This window comes from Acipenser ruthenus, chromosome 14 (assembly GCF_902713425.1).
Source record: "Acipenser ruthenus chromosome 14, fAciRut3.2 maternal haplotype, whole genome shotgun sequence".
In the NCBI taxonomy this organism is placed as follows: Eukaryota; Metazoa; Chordata; class Actinopteri; order Acipenseriformes; family Acipenseridae; genus Acipenser; species Acipenser ruthenus.
In genome coordinates this window covers 5171025-5187842 of record NC_081202.1, presented here as the reverse complement: position 1 = coordinate 5187842, position 16818 = coordinate 5171025, and the positions used below count along the sequence as shown (strand labels likewise).

The window sequence follows — 16818 nt, the reverse complement described above, 5'->3', positions numbered from 1 at the left end:
GTGTTTGAAATGCCTGTGTGTCTCAGGGGTTTATCAGACCCTGTGTTTGAAATGCCTGTGTGTTTCAGGGGTTTATCAGTAGAACCCTGTGTTTGAAATGCCTGTGTGTTTCAGGGGTGTATCAGTAGAACCCTGTGTTTGAAATGCCTGTGTGTCTCAGGGGTTTATCGGTAGAACCCTGTGTTTGAAATGCCTGTGTGTTTCAGGGGTTTATCAGACCCTGTGTTTGAAATGCCTGTGTGTTTCAGAGGTTTATCAGTAGAACCCTATGTTTGAAATGCCTGTGTGTTTCAGGGGTTTATCGGTAGAACCCTGTGTTTGAAATGCCCGTGTGTTTCAGGGGTTTATCAGACCCTGTGTTTGAAATGCCTGTGTGTTTCAGGGGTTTATCGGTAGAACCCTGTGTTTGAAATGCCTGTGTGTTTCAGGGGTTTATCGGTAGAACCCTGTGTTTGAAATGCCTGTGTGTTTCAGGGGTTTATCAGACCCTGTGTTTGAAATGCCTGTGTGTTTCAGGGGTTTATCGGTAGAACCCTGTGTTTGAAATGCCTGTGTGTTTCAGGGGTTTATCAGACCCTGTGTTTGAAATGCCTGTGTGTTTCAGGGGTTTATCAGTAGAACCCTGTGTTTTGAAATGACTGTGTATTTCAGGGGTGTATCAGTAGAACCCTGTGTTTTGAAATGACTGTGTGTTTCAGGGGTTTATCAGTAGAACCCTGTGTTTGAAATGCCTGTGTGTTTCAGGGGTTTATCAGTAGAACCCTGTGTTTTGAAATGACTGTGTGTTTCAGGGGTGTATCAGTAGAACCCTGTGTTTTGAAATGACTGTGTGTTTCAGGGGTTTATCAGTAGAACCCTGTGTTTGAAATGCCTGTGTGTTTCAGGGGTTTATCAGTAGAACCCTGTGTTTTGAAATGACTGTGTGTTTCAGGGGTGTATCAGTAGAACCCTGTGTTTTGAAATGACTGTGTGTTTCAGGGGTGTATCAGTAGAACCCTGTGTTTTGGAATGCCTGTGTGTTTCAGGGGTTTATCGGTAGAACCCTGTGTTTGAAATGCCTGTGTGTTTCAGGGGTTTATCAGACCCTGTGTTTGAAATGCCTGTGTGTTTCAGGGGTTTATCAGTAGAACCCTGTGTTTTGAAATGACTGTGTGTTTCAGGGGTTTATCGGTAGAACCCTGTGTTTGAAATGCCTGTGTGTTTCAGGGGTGTATCAGTAGAACCCTGTGTTTGAAATGACTGTGTGTTTCAGAGGTTTATCAGTAGAACCCTGTGTTTTGAAATGCCTGTGTGTTTCAGGGGTTTATCAGTAGAACTCTGTGTTTGAAATGCCTGTGTGTTTCAGGGGTTTATTGGTAGAACCCTGTGTTTGAAATGCCTGTGTGTTTCAGGGGTTTATCGGTAGAACCCTGTGTTTGAAATGCCTGTGTGTTTCAGGGGTTTATCAGACCCTGTGTTTGAAATGCCTGTGTGTTTCAGAGGTTTGTCAGTAGAACCCTGTGTTTGAAATGCCTGTGTGTTTCAGGGGTTTATCGGTAGAACCCTGTGTTTGAAATGCCTGTGTGTTTCAGGGGTTTATCAGACCCTGTGTTTGAAATGCCTGTGTGTTTCAGGGGTTTATCGGTAGAACCCTGTGTTTGAAATGCCTGTGTGTTTCAGGGGTTTATCGGTAGAACCCTGTGTTTTGAAATGACTGTGTGTTTCAGGGGTTTATCAGTAGAACCCTGTGTTTTGAAATGACTGTGTATTTCAGGGGTGTATCAGTAGAACCCTGTGTTTTGAAATGACTGTGTGTTTCAGGGGTTTATCAGTAGAACCCTGTGTTTGAAATGCCTGTGTGTTTCAGGGGTTTATCAGTAGAACCCTGTGTTTTGAAATGACTGTGTGTTTCAGGGGTGTATCAGTAGAACCCTGTGTTTTGAAATGACTGTGTGTTTCAGGGGTTTATCAGTAGAACCCTGTGTTTGAAATGCCTGTGTGTTTCAGGGGTTTATCAGTAGAACCCTGTGTTTTGAAATGACTGTGTGTTTCAGGGGTGTATCAGTAGAACCCTGTGTTTTGAAATGACTGTGTGTTTCAGGGGTGTATCAGTAGAACCCTGTGTTTTGGAATGCCTGTGTGTTTCAGGGGTTTATCGGTAGAACCCTGTGTTTGAAATGCCTGTGTGTTTCAGGGGTTTATCGGTAGAACCCTGTGTTTGAAATGCCTGTGTGTTTCAGGGGTTTATCAGTAGAACTCTGTGTTTGAAATGCCTGTGTGTTTCAGGGGTTTATCAGACCCTGTGTTTTGAAATGACTGTGTGTTTCAGGGGTTTATCAGTAGAACCCTGTGTTTTGAAATGACTGTGTGTTTCAGGGGTTTATCAGACCCTGTGTTTGAAATGCCTGTGTGTTTCAGGGGTGTATCAGTAGAACCCTGTGTTTGAAATGCCTGTGTGTTTCAGAGGTTTATCAGTAGAACCCTGTGTTTTGAAATGCCTGTGTGTTTCAGGGGTTTATCAGTAGAACTCTGTGTTTGAAATGCCTGTGTGTTTCAGGGGTGTATCAGTAGAACCCTGTGTTTGAAATGCCTGTGTGTTTCAGGGGTTTATCAGACCCTGTGTTTGAAATGCCTGTGTGTTTCAGGGGTGTATCAGTAGAACCCTGTGTTTGAAATGCCTGTGTGTTTCAGAGGTTTATCAGTAGAACCCTGTGTTTTGAAATGCCTGTGTGTTTCAGGGGTGTATCAGACCCTGTGTTTGAAATGCCTGTGTGTTTCAGAGGTTTATCAGTAGAACCCTGTGTTTTGAAATGCCTGTGTGTTTCAGGGGTTTATCGGTAGAACCCTGTGTTTGAAATGCCTGTGTGTTTCAGGGGTGTATCAGTAGAACCCTGTGTTTGAAATGCCTGTGTGTTTCAGAGGTTTATCAGTAGAACCCTGTGTTTTGAAATGCCTGTGTGTTTCAGGGGTTTATCGGTAGAACCCTGTGTTTGAAATGCCTGTGTGTTTCAGGGGTGTATCAGTAGCCGTTTTGGGTTGTGTTGCTGCAGCTTGAGAAATCTCTAATGAATTGTTAGCCAATTAAGCTCACTGTTGTCTCCCCAGGTAGTTGAGCACTGAAAAAGATCTGAGTTTGCAAGTATGTATTTAGGCAGCAGAGCTTTGCAATCCTGTCATTGTCAGGGTAACATGAGAGTATTATAGGATGCTGAGAGACAAGTAGGCAGAGGAGTATAATGTATTAAAATATGTCGTTTTTATTTTTTTAATTTTTTTTACTCTGAGCCTTTCAAAAGCCAGTTGTCATGTGCATGCTGTGAAATGAAGGGAAACGTGCATTATTCACACAGCAGGGATTTACAGCAAAGGAGTCTTTTGAAGAATCTGTGCGGATACAGAATTAAAAAAAGTGTCTTGAATAGCTGTGCCGCTGCCCCAGCAAAATGCTAAGTGTGATGTGATGTTTTTTTTACAGTTTGTTTGAGGAACCAGAATTTGCAAGTAGACTCCCTGCTGATTCGCTGGTTTGAGATCCAGTGGCCAGTTGAGAGAGAGAGAGAGAGAGAGAGATAGAGGTAGAGGTAGAGGTAGAGAGAGAGCGAGCGAGAGAGAGAGACACAGAAAGTGCATGTGTTCGTGTTTGTACTAAGCGCTGCTCTTGCTTGCCTGTGAGTCTCACTGCTCCTAGTAGCTCCTGCTAGCTCGCTGCTTGCCTCAGCAGCCTCAGTCCTCTGTGTTTGAGGGGCACTTGCCCAGGGTACGGTGCCTCCATGATGAAAGAAGAGGGCGTGCTGCGCAGGAGGTTCTCCACCTGCGCCGGGGTGACGGCCGTGTTTTCGCCCCGGACTGATGGCCGCAAACTCGTTCGCAATGCCTCTTTCGGGGGGTACAATGAGCTCTCCCCTGTCCTGTCAGGTTAGTTACTTTTATTTATTTGTATTCTCTTTTAATGTCATCTCTATACGTTTATGTTTTTTGGTCTGGGAGTTATATCTTGGGGTTTATAACTTCACCTGCTGATTTGGCAGATGATGCAGAAACCTTGCGTTAAATGCAAAAAACACACCTGCCTGTTTGTAATGCTATTTAAGATACCTTTCCTCCTGATGTCAATCTCCGATAAAAATGAGAAGCTCTCAATGAAACCCTAACGCATGTACTGTATGAACCTCACTGTGACTCATTCAGTTTCTCCCAACCGCCTGTTTCAGTTACTACACAGCACATTATGTTCTGCTCTTCTCCGTTATTTGCATTGTGGAAGTGAAGACTTCTGCTGATTCAAGGGGTCAGTTTCCATTGTTGTGAGGTGATGGCTTGTATGTTTACATTTCTATTTTAAATGCCATTGTGTGTCTGTATTGGTGGTGGTGGTGGTGGTGGGGGGGAGGTATTAGCAATTTGGATTGTTGGAGTTCATAATTTAGTAGTGCACTGTAAGTACAATTTTTACAAAATACTACACCTGTTCTGTGCGTACACCTCTTACGGGCTGTAATTCTTAGAGGTCTGTTAACCTTCTACTGCACATCTAATTCAGTCATTGGGCATTGCTACTGGAGGGGGCTATTGCCAACTGGGGCTTTTAAGCAGGGCTGGGGACCAGGTGAAGGTGGTTCAAAATCTAGCATAGACTTCTCAATTACATGACATTGTGTATCAGTGTAATCAGCTGCAACACTGGAAGCATGACTGTGCATTATACAATGGCATCTCATGTGAGCGCTCGTGGGTAAAAGAAAGAATGAACAAATAACAAGAAAGCATCTCATATATCCAGCCTAAGTCCTAAAAGTAATACATAAAAAAATGATACACCGTGGAACGTTTTTGAATAGCAAAGCACAAGAACAGCAAGGGTATCTAGCAGGTAGATTTGCAGGAGTGTGACTCTGCAGATTAGCAGGCACAGATTTATAGCCAGTGGACGTAAACCTCTAATATTGCTTGTCTTGACACTTCACACGCCTCCCCAACAGGGAATATGCTCTGAAATTTTTCATACAGGTTTACACCCTACTAGCAATACACCTTTGTACCATGTAATACTGATGATCATATGGTTTCCATGTGAGCAGCTCAAGAAATTAATCAAAACGTGGTGTTTTTTTATACTGCTGAGCAATAAGCACTGTCAGTGTTAAAAACTCCCAAAATAAGAATGAAATAAAAATGTATAAACAACAGAGCCTCACTTTGGTACGTAATTCAAAACCAGACTATTTTCCTTTAATATCTTTATTATACATTTACAAACAACCTCATCTTTACATTTGGTAATCATTTCCTCCAAGAACCCAAGGCTTATGGTATTATAGTGTGTGTAGGAGGTTCCTTACAGGGACCCTGCTAATTTGGGTGCTGGTAAATATAATGGAGTCACAATTGACCGTTTTGGAATATTTCAAAGGTATGTGCATGTGTGCCAATTGGAAGCAAATCTTAGCTTGCATCTGGATCTAAAGAAGGTCTGTTAAGATTGCCAGAAGCTGTCTGTATTTTAGTTGTTGCTGGTTTCAGCTTCTTTTTCATGGTAAAGTGAACAGAATCACACTGACTAAACAAAATCTCCTTAATTCATTTGGTTTATGCAGCACAGGGCTGGTAAAAAAAAAAAAAAAAAAAAAAAAAAAAAAAGCGTTGAAAAAAATCGCAGTCCTCTGTAGGAAATGTGGTATTATTACAGTATATTAAGCATTTTGCTTCTGGCTGATTTGGTTGTGTTCTTACCCACACTGTGCATCAGTTTCTTCAAAGTTAAATTGTACCGCTAGACATGTAAGGGAGTTAGGATTTTGAGTGATCTCCTACAAAGATTCATTGCCCGCTCAGACACACACAGAACATGTTCCTTGCTCCAGTAATGGGCACTGAATTATTGAACAATTCCCTATTGTAGGATAGTCTGTAGTTTAAAGCAGCTTGTGTGTGGACACGGGAAGGGGTTCCTGAATTAGGTACAATTGGCATAAATATCTGTCAGTCTGAAATGGGTACTACACAGTTTAGTGTATGTACACAAAAAAATCTGGTTTAACACTAGGTACTAAAGGCTGTCATGAGTAGCCAGGGCTTCTACTACCTTCAGTCTGCAAGGTGTTTAACTGGTCTTGGGTTTACGTGATCATCCCTCAAAAATAGCTACTTCTGTTCTTCAGAATCATCACTTTTGAGACGGCCCCTTGTCTTATTATCCAGTCTTCCTTCCTTTCTGCAGATTGTGTCGTGTTGGAATGTTTATGATCTATGAATGAACTAGATGGGAATGAGTAAAATATGCACAATGATATGCAGTGGTACTTTTTAATTGTAAATATTTGATTGGCTGAATCGTGTTACGGGATTTATACTGGTAGAAATACTCAAAATACTCAAAGAACTAAAAGAGGTATAGCTTCACAAAGCATGGCAAAACCCAGAGTCTTGACTACAGACGGAGTCTGGAAAGAACAGTTTAGATACCGTTTCTATGAGGGAGTGCCCAGTGTGTTTCCTTACAAAGGAACAAGATTGGGAAGTGGCTATGAAATACAATAACTGGAGGTCATAGCAATGAGTAGACGCTGCACTCAACACAAAGCAATGCAGTGACCCTATTGGGGGGGGGGGTGAAACATATTACTCTGAATGAAAGAACTAGGTTGAAGTCTTTTCAAGTAATTTGAAAACATTTCGGGCCAGAACAATTCACTCCCACTCAATTGTCCTTTCTGTCAGAATTCGTTTTTAAACGTGTAGAACTACTGTTGCTATGCAGTTTATATTTCCTTCACAGACTTTCTAGTATAACGGTCCATATGGGGTGCTAAATCTTAATGGCTTCAAATGGCATTTTAATGTTATTTTTGCTTTTCAGTTTGATGATTGCAGTCATGCTGTATAGTTCTGCATTATGTTGCTATGCTAGACTGTGCTACACTCTACTACACTATACAGTCAAATGCTTAAGGAACTGATCAATTATCCTTTAAAGATTTAACTCATAAATCCTGCTACAGGTCTGTACGAGGACTAGAATTTAAAGGTACACTTAATTTCTTTTGTATGCAAATGCAGAGCTCAACTGGGAGAAATGCTCTCAAGGCACCCCTGTATTTGTATTGTGGGTGTTTTTCAGAGTGGTCGCTATAGACAGGTGGTTTTATTATACAGGTTATCTTCAGCAGGTTGGATTGCACTGTACTATGCTATACCTGGGCCAATAGCCACTGGCACAGTCATGGGAGACGCACTGAAATGAAGAAATCAAAGACAGTGCCTTGGGTAATAGGCACTGGACATAATAGACAACTAAAAAACTGCTTCATTCTTTTTTATGAATTTAAAAGTCTTGAGTCCAGTATTGTCTTTGACAGTTAAGTGATTTATAAGTGTGTTCCCCTAATAGTTGTGTCACTGGATTCTCGTGTATTTTGCGAGTACAGAAGAGTAGCAGACCACCGATTTTGCTCATTTCCATTCCCCTTAATATCCATGGTGTTGAAGTGGTTAATATCCATGGTGTTGAAGTGGTTAATATCCATGGTGTTGAAGTGGTTAATATCCATGGTGTTGAAGTGGTTAATACCCATGGTGTTGAAGTGGTTAATACCCATGGTGTTGAAGTGGTTAATACCCATGGTGTGGAAGTGGTTAATATCCATGGTGTTGAAGTGGTTAATACCCATGGTGTTGAAGTGGTTAATATCCATGGTGTGGAAGTGGTTAATATCCATGGTGTGGAAGTGGTTAATACCCATGGTGTGGAAGTGGTTAATATCCATGGTGTTGAAGTGGTTAATACCCATGGTGTTGAAGTGGTTAATACCCATGGTGTTGAAGTGGTTAATATCCATGGTGTTGAAGTGGTTAATATCCATGGTGTTGAAGTGGTTAATACCCATGGTGTTGAAGTGGTTAATATCCATGGTGTTGAAGTGGTTAATATCCATGGTGTTGAAGTGGTTAATACCCATGGTGTTGAAGTGGTTAATATCCATGGTGTTGAAGTGGTTAATACCCATGGTGTTGAAGTGGTTAATATCCATGGTGTTGAAGTGGTTAATATCCATGGTGTTGAAGTGGTTAATATCCATGGTGTTGAAGTGGTTAATACCCATGGTGTTGAAGTGGTTAATATCCATGGTGTTGAAGTGGTTAATATCCATGGTGTTGAAGTGGTTAATACCCATGGTGTTGAAGTGGTTAATATCCATGGTGTTGAAGTGGTTAATACCCATGGTGTTGAAGTGGTTAATACCCATGGTGTGGAAGTGGTTAATATCCATGGTGTGGAAGTGGTTAATATCCATGGTGTTGAAGTGGTTAATACCCATGGTGTTGAAGTGGTTAATACCCATGGTGTTGAAGTGGTTAATATCCATGGTGTTGAAGTGGTTAATACCCATGGTGTTGAAGTGGTTAATATCCATGGTGTTGAAGTGGTTAATATCCATGGTGTTGAAGTGGTTAATACCCATGGTGTTGAAGTGGTTAATACCCATGGTGTTGAAGTGGTTAATGTCCATGGTGTTGAAGTGGTTAATGTCCATGGTGTTGAAGTGGTTAATGTCCATGGTGTTGAAGTGGTTAATATCCATGGTGTTGAAGTGGTTAATATCCATGGTGTTGAAGTGGTTAATACCCATGGTGTTGAAGTGGTTAATACCCATGGTGTTGAAGTGGTTAATATCCATGGTGTTGAAGTGGTTAATATCCATGGTGTTGAAGTGGTTAATATCCATGGTGTTGAAGTGGTTAATACCCATGGTGTTGAAGTGGTTAATATCCATGGTGTTGAAGTGGTTAATACCCATGGTGTTGAAGTGGTTAATATCCATGGTGTTGAAGTGGTTAATACCCATGGTGTTGAAGTGGTTAATACCCATGGTGTTGAAGTGGTTAATATCCATGGTGTTGAAGTGGTTAATATCCATGGTGTTGAAGTGGTTAATATCCATGGTGTTGAAGTGGTTAATATCCATGGTGTTGAAGTGGTTAATACCCATGGTGTTGAAGTGGTTAATATCCATGGTGTTGAAGTGGTTAATACCCATGGTGTTGAAGTGGTTAATACCCATGGTGTTGAAGTGGTTAATACCCATGGTGTTGAAGTGGTTAATACCCATGGTGTTGAAGTGGTTAATACCCATGGTGTGGAAGTGGTTAATATCCATGGTGTGGAAGTGGTTAATATCCATGGTGTGGAAGTGGTTAATATCCATGGTGTGGAAGTGGTTAATACCCATGGTGTGGAAGTGGTTAATATCCATGGTGTTGAAGTGGTTAATATCCATGGTGTTGAAGTGGTTAATACCCATGGTGTGGAAGTGGTTAATATCCATGGTGTTGAAGTGGTTAATATCCATGGTGTTGAAGTGGTTAATACCCATGGTGTTGAAGTGGTTAATACCCATGGTGTTGAAGTGGTTAATACCCATGGTGTTGAAGTGGTTAATACCCATGGTGTTGAAGTGGTTAATACCCATGGTGTTGAAGTGGTTAATACCCATGGTGTTGAAGTGGTTAATACCCATGGTGTGGAAGTGGTTAATACCCATGGTGTGGAAGTGGTTAATACCCATGGTGTGGAAGTGGTTAATACCCATGGTGTTGAAGTGGTTAATATCCATGGTGTTGAAGTGGTTAATATCCATGGTGTTGAAGTGGTTAATACCCATGGTGTTGAAGTGGTTAATATCCATGGTGTTGAAGTGGTTAATACCCATGGTGTTGAAGTGGTTAATACCCATGGTGTGGAAGTGGTTAATATCCATGGTATTGAAGTGGTTAATATCCATGGTGTTGAAGTGGTTAATACCCATGGTGTTGAAGTGGTTAATATCCATGGTGTGGAAGTGGTTAATACCCATGGTGTTGAAGTGGTTAATATCCATGGTGTTGAAGTGGTTAATATCCATGGTGTTTGCTTCAGTCATTCCGAGGAGTTCCAGGTTCTGTTGCTCCCATATTGAGTTACTATCACTTCTCTCTAAATCTGCCTTTTCTAGCTCTGAGCTTTTCTGGAGAAGTGCAGGGACTGAACAGCCTCCCTCACTTTTCAACTCGTCCCCAACCAAGCAAATTAAAATGACATGTAATTTTACTTACATTACCCTACTCTGAAAGCTGCTTAAATAAACGAGTTGTATGAAAATGAATGGCTCAGCATATTGCAAGCACCCATTTATAATCAACAAGAAATTCAAATCGAGAAGTTGTTTTGTGGGACGCTGCAGGAACTATTTTCAGAGCAGGTACTTTTATTTTTTGTGCCAGTTCTCCTTCTAGAGCGAGTCACGAAGCTGTGTTTCGGGGGCTGTGTGGTTATAATTTAAAGAGCAGCTAATTAGGTTATCCTGAAGTGTGAACACGACGCTCACGACGGCTTACGAGAGAAACTAAAAGCTGACAGAATTGTTTACAACACAATAGTTCTCACAAAATGTCTCCCAGCTGGATTCAGATTCTGTTTGTGCTTATGAATGCAGTTATTTATTTATGTATTTATTTATTTGTGCATATTTACTTTATCTGTTGTCACTTCACTCATTGCAGAAGAGTCCAACACTACACTGTGAACTGTCTGTTGTCTGTAAGTGCTGTGCTGTGCTGTGCTGTGCTGTGCTGTGCTGTCTCAATCTTTCTGGTGATAAGAGCCACACTGCTGACGAGCTGACCAGTAAAGAGGCCAAAAAACACAAACATATTACTTTAAATTGAAGATGAAATCAAATGAATGGGCACTGAAATTAGAGTCCCTTTTCACATAGATAATAAGCATTATCTATGTGAAAACATTACCAGTTTCTATCCAATGAAGATTTGTCTTGAGATAAGTACAGCGCCTCATTGTGAGTTTGTCTGTTTGTTAGATTGATTTTATTTTCATGTTATGTGATGATAAATCACATTTATGATAACGAAACTTCTGTGAAGCTCTGAACTGTGAAGCTCTGTTCACAAGGAGCTGAAGTCTGTTTGAAGTTTGATATCTATTGTTCTTTACTGGTGTTAATGATACCAGGAGTAGTTCAGAATGAACACCAGGAAGACTTTGGAGAGCTTGAAATACATAGAAGACTGTGGTTGGGAAGGTCATAAGTTCGATCACTGGTAGCGAATACTCAACCGTGTAAATTTGAGATGTCTGCGGCAAGCACAAAGCCTGTCAATGTTAGTTTCTTTAGGAATGCTGAGATAGAAAGAAAGACGACTTCAGTCTAGTGTGTCTGAATTATGCAGCATACCACGAAGTGTAAGTACTGTGCTTTTGTTTGGTTTGGTTTTGTTCTCATATTTGTCATTTTTAAATGTATGGTAACAGTAGGTGCATCTCTGTGGGCGCCGTGCTGGGTACTTTTTAAGGGCCAAAAAATGGAGTCCATCAGAACAGTGCTTTCTTCTATTTCTTGTCATGCTCAGCCAGCCTCTGGGCATGAAGAATTTGGCAGACTACATTTCCGAGTTTAAAGAAAGGGTATGTGAATGAAGCAAGGTTTTTTAAAAGCCTAAATTGTATTATTGTTCAATGTGTGTGTATATATGTATATGTATATATATATATATATATATATATATATATATATATATATATATATATATATAATATTTAAACCATTGCGCACAAGCCCAGGCTCCAAAAGTACCTTCAGTATGCATCAAAATCTGAAACCTCATCCTGTTGGGCTCTGTGTGAAAGATTGCCAACATATTCTGCAGAGCTCTCCTACTGTGACCTTGCTGACAACAGAGTCATAAGGGGCGGGGGACTTTAACCAGAAAGAAGGAAGCTGTACAATAGCTCTCAAGGGTATTAACCTGGCAGTCTCACAACACTGCCAGTGACGGGAAATCTGTATGTCTGGTATAGAGACATTTATATTCTCTGTGTATCCAGAAGTATACCAATAAATACCTGATTGAATTTCCTCTCCAGTAAAGGATAGTTTAAAAGTTCAACAAGATCGAAGTCAGACCAGCAAGACGATCAATAAGGCCTTGGATTCTGTTGTCCTTAGATCTCAGATTTCATGTAAGGCTGGGTCCAGTGAGTGCTAGGGCTATGAGAAGCAGCAGGTGCTTTAGCAGGCAGTGTTAGCGGTTCTGTAGTGCATCCTGTGATAGCTACAGGTTTGCGTCACATGGTGTTTGTACATTACCCCAGTGTTGTAAAATGGGTACTTTTTGGCTCTTGGCCCAACTCTCAACCTGTTTGTCTCTGGATGAACCCTACCAAATACACATTCTACCCTGGCCTTCTCGAACTGAAATCTGCTCAATCCCCAACATCGTGGCTGGGAAGACTAGATTCAGCATTCATTCATGACTTCTATGTGCCTGAGGGGATACGCTGAACCAGAGCTCTTGCATCCCTTGAAATTTACACTTTATTTTACAACAGCTGCTTTTTTGTCTTTGCAGGTTTCGATAGGGGAAAGGATGATGTTTTACAGCCCAAAGAGGACTCTACCCTTTCCATGTCTAAAAGCAAGGTAAGCTGGAACACAATGAGGTGTTAACAGTGACAATGATTTTTATAAAGTCTATCTATTTACATTGTTACTGTAACGTTTGTATAAAATTACAGGTTCTGGGTGTCGCTGTAATAATTCTTATTTGCTTCATTTTAACTGTTGATTGTTGCATGGGTAGTGTAGAGTAAACTTTCTTTTAAGGTGTGAAGCTGAGTTTCAATGTAGCCTTGGAAAGCAGCTGCATGCAAAGCTAAATTGGAGGTATTCTGAGACGCACATGCTTATCTGAAGTAATTTTAAATCAGCCCACAGTGAGGCTGAGCAGTAAATACCCTGTGCACCAAACTGAGGTTGAAAAAAAAAAAGAGAATCACCTGTCAGTAGGATGCAGGGCCACCATTGGTAGCCAGGCCCTGTTTCGTTACGATTTAAATCTCGAATAAAATTGTCCTCCATTTCATTGCATCCAGCTTCACGACACACCTCAGTTACTTCAATAATATGAGTCACTGTCGCTTCAGATTAAAGTATCTGCCTGATGGGTGTGCGTTTCTCCAGTATTGTGGAACATGCGTCAGACTGTGATGGAGGGAGACTCGGGATTTTGCAACTGAACTGATTTGGCCCTTGAGGGGTTATAAAGTGGATTTAGTCACCCTATTACTGTTTGAAATTGCCGTGTCTCTGGCTCTGAGGCTGTGAGCACACAGCACACAGGCATTCATTATAGTCATTAAGCGAGGCAGCACAGAGGAAATCTAAATGAGATTCGTGTCCACTTAAGAGTACAGGGCTGTAGTAGCCTCTCTGCGAGTGTGTGCTATTGCAGGGTTTATCTGGTTCCTTAAGCCTCTGAGTCACTTTCTTAACTCTGCTACTGATTCTAAGCCGGGGGTAAAGGGCACCTTTTCTAAGCAGCCACTGGGAAAACCTTGTTTACGTTCTCCAGCAGTTTGTTAAACCTCCCCAGGGGTAGTTTTACCTGCTGGGAAGCACTCTTTCTTTCTTCCTTCTCCCCCGATACCTGCCCTTACTCATTCTAGAAGCCAGACTGCTACACAGCAGCGTGTGTCTGATGTGTGCATGATTCAGGAGACATTTAAAAAATGGAAAAAAAGATGAAGGAATTTAAGTAACACTTTAATCTAAGTGTCTCTAATTACTGTGTATTTACATACTGTAGTAGTTACTTTGTAAATGCATGCATACTTACATAATTACAATGCTATTATGCATAGCTACAATGGACTTAATGTGTAAACAATTTTGCATGATATAATCCTAATCAGAACTCTAAACCAATTGTGTACTTGCATATATCGGTAAGGAGGCTGTGTTGTCTGGTGGTTAAAGAAAAAGGGATTGTAACCAGGAGGTCCCCAGCTAAAATCCCGGCAAGTCACTTAACCTCCTTGTGCTTCGTCTTTCGGGTGAGACGTAATTGTAAGTGGCCCTGCAGCTGATGCATAGTTCACACACCCGAGTCTCTGTAAGTCACCTTGGATAAAGGCGTCTGCAAAATAAACAAATAATAATAATTGTAACTATACATAATGACATTGTAATTATGTGTAAGTGCACATGTATGTGCCATGTAAATAAACAGTAATTAGAAACACTTAATGTAAAGCGTTCCAGTAATTATTGTAGTGGTCTTGTAGCATTATAACTAAATTGTGAACTTTTATGCTTCGCAGGTTGTATGACTTTTTGCCTGTGTCAAAAAAGACATTCTCTTGTTAGAGCCTCATACCACATTGGAAAAAAACCCAAAACACTGTTATGAGAACTGTAGCTGTGAGCTGCTAATTGGATGTCATTTTGAATGTGTGATAAGAGGTGTCATAAAGATATCCTGGGGCTTGTTATCCTAATTAAAGGTGACAGGCTAGTCTGAATACTTAAACCCTCGCTTCGGATTCGACAGCCTGCTACAAACACAGGAAGAGGACATTATTCATTTGGAAAAAGGGTCTTGGGGTGGGCTGTCTGAGGACAACTTCACCCTGCATATGAAAGTGGGGACCATAGACACACCTCATAACCTAATGATGCCTGCAGATAACCTGACAACCAGGCCTGATTTTAGAGGTCTCCCCTTGAGCTGGGCTTCCCATACTAGAGACTGGGGACCTTTAGAAATGAGTGCCCATTGTCCATAACTTTCCTGTAGAGGATCAAGAGTGCTGAATGTAGAAACACTAATAGAAACTTAATAAATTCAATGACAAGCGTATCAGCTAGGTGTCTTTCTCAATGTCTGCAATGCTTTCAATAGATGATGGTATAAAACTGAAGCCCTGGATGCTCAGGCAGTTACCAGATCTACTCTGATTAAAACGGACAGAAAAATCAGTGAGAAACTCGAGATCATTTTCACATCTTTCAGCAGATCAGTGAGGCCCGAATATACAGTACTTTAATATCCCAGTCTTTTACAAGCAAAGCATATGCTGGTTCATTTTTACACATAGTCAGTGGGTTAATTGTGAGACACTCGGACATAAAGACCCTTATCTCAAGGTTACAGATTTCATTGTACACCAGTAGTTTATGCTTGTTTTACATAGTTTGCATTCAACTTTTTTTGGGGGGGGGCATTTAACAAAAGAAATCCCAAACAGCAGAGGGGTTTTGAGACATTTCTTTCAATACAGCTTACGCTATACCATCTCGAACACTTTGCTGTCGAGATGGTGAATGAAGAAATGCCTCTGGATAACACGAGCTGGGTGGGGGGTGGAAGGATGGTACTCAGTATTTGCAATTAAAATTATTAGTGTTAACGTATATTTTGTGTGTTTCAGACATATTCTACCATAGCACTTCTTTTACACTGTCTTGTACACAAGGAATTCCGTACATATTTTACTGAAGCACTACAACCACTATAGGTACCCCCCCCTCCCCTAAGGGCTTTGGCATAATAATATACCCTGCTTCATACACGGCAATGGCGCCATATAGAGTTGCTACATATAACGATTTCGTAGTGGATTTTAATACAACAACTTTTGTTTAAGTAATATGCATTGTACAAATCAAAAGATCAGATTTTTCATGCGAGTGACATTTAATTTGTGATTTTGTAGTATGATTTTGTCAAACAGTTTCTGTTAACGGGGAAAAAAAAAACATACAGTGCGTGCATGCCGCCTGATGAACCTTCGAAGATTTCGAAATAACTTTGAATTCCTGGCTAGCGAACGAATCTTTGAACATAGCCCTAGCTACCACATGTACAGTAAGGCACTGTCGGCAACTGAACTATTAGAGCATCGTTCTGAATATGGTTGCTACATTCAGTTTACTTTTTTCCTTCTAGAAGGAATCCTGCATTGTTGTTTTTAATACCTGTTCACCAAAGTGTTGTATTTTTATATACTGTATGTATCTAGTTTTCTTTTTTCTTTTTTTCACAGTCTGAATCAAAGCTCTACAATGGTTCTGACAAGGAGGTTTCATCCACAGAGAGCAAACTTACGAAGAAGGAGTCTCTTAAAGTAAGGCAACTTCAAACATATTCCTCATTGTGTATTATTTACTGTATCTGTCTGTTCAGAAATGCAGAAGCTGTGAAGGACTTGAGTCTGACGTCTCATTCTGAAGGGCTGAGGAAATTCAGTTTTTTATTTTTTTCTGTTTACTCACAGTACATTCTTTTCACTGCAGGTATTTTTAGATCTTGTATGGGTACAGTTTTGATGGATTGGGCGCAGTACGGAATGACTAATCTCAGCTCAATAATGTTTGTGTTGAGTTATTGGTATGTCTGCTCCTGTACTGTGTGAAGGCCGACCAGCACTGGAAATTAAATCTCATGGACGGTCCAACCTAGATACATCACCTTTCCACTCTGTGAATACAGATATTCTGTCTTTGGCCTGTTAAAATGAAAGCAAGTGGTCAATTACCTAAAAGGATAACCCTCTCAAACACTGTAGTTGCTAAGCAAATCTAGACATTTCTATCTGCACCCTACCACTGGCATTAGAACAGCTTTCAAGGGCACTTTGAAAAGGGTTGTTCTACCAAAGCATCAGCAATCTGGGGGATTTAACAACTCCTTTATAACATCTAAGGAATTGGTTTGTCTTTTCGATGTGATTTATTGCACAGGTTACAGGGCGAGTCGGTGGCTCAGCAGAGATGTGCACCCAGGATACCTGTCTTCTTGTTTATGCGCTGTAGCTTTTTCTGGAGCTCTAAATAGCCGCTTCTTCCAACAGGTTTTTATATTAGTTATTTTTTTATATCATTGACAACTTTAATATTTTGACTTTTGTCTTGTGACTATTTGTCCCTAACGCTTTGAGATACTGTCTTCATTTGCAGTACACATATTATGTGAATCTTTAAGTCAAGTTCCGTCATGGATAGTTGA

The 16818-nt window shown here is 40.7% G+C and overlaps 1 protein-coding gene across 9 annotated transcripts in view; it reads left to right on the top strand.

Moving 5' to 3' along the window:
• LOC117419609 (oxysterol-binding protein-related protein 8-like) overlaps window positions 1–16818 on the top strand; it is a 98209-nt gene that overhangs the window by 62415 nt on the left and 18976 nt on the right. For 7 of the 9 annotated variants that reach the window (XM_034032516.3, XM_034032522.3, XM_034032521.3 and 4 more), the window contains 2 exons: window positions 12382–12452; window positions 15857–15937. In XM_034032516.3, the coding sequence (XP_033888407.1) occupies window positions 12382–12452; window positions 15857–15937 (152 nt within the window). Of the gene's footprint in view, window positions 1–3737; window positions 3895–12381; window positions 12453–15856; window positions 15938–16818 lie in introns of those variants that run through there. The other 2 variants (XM_058985640.1, XM_058985639.1) reach the window with 1 other exon arrangement.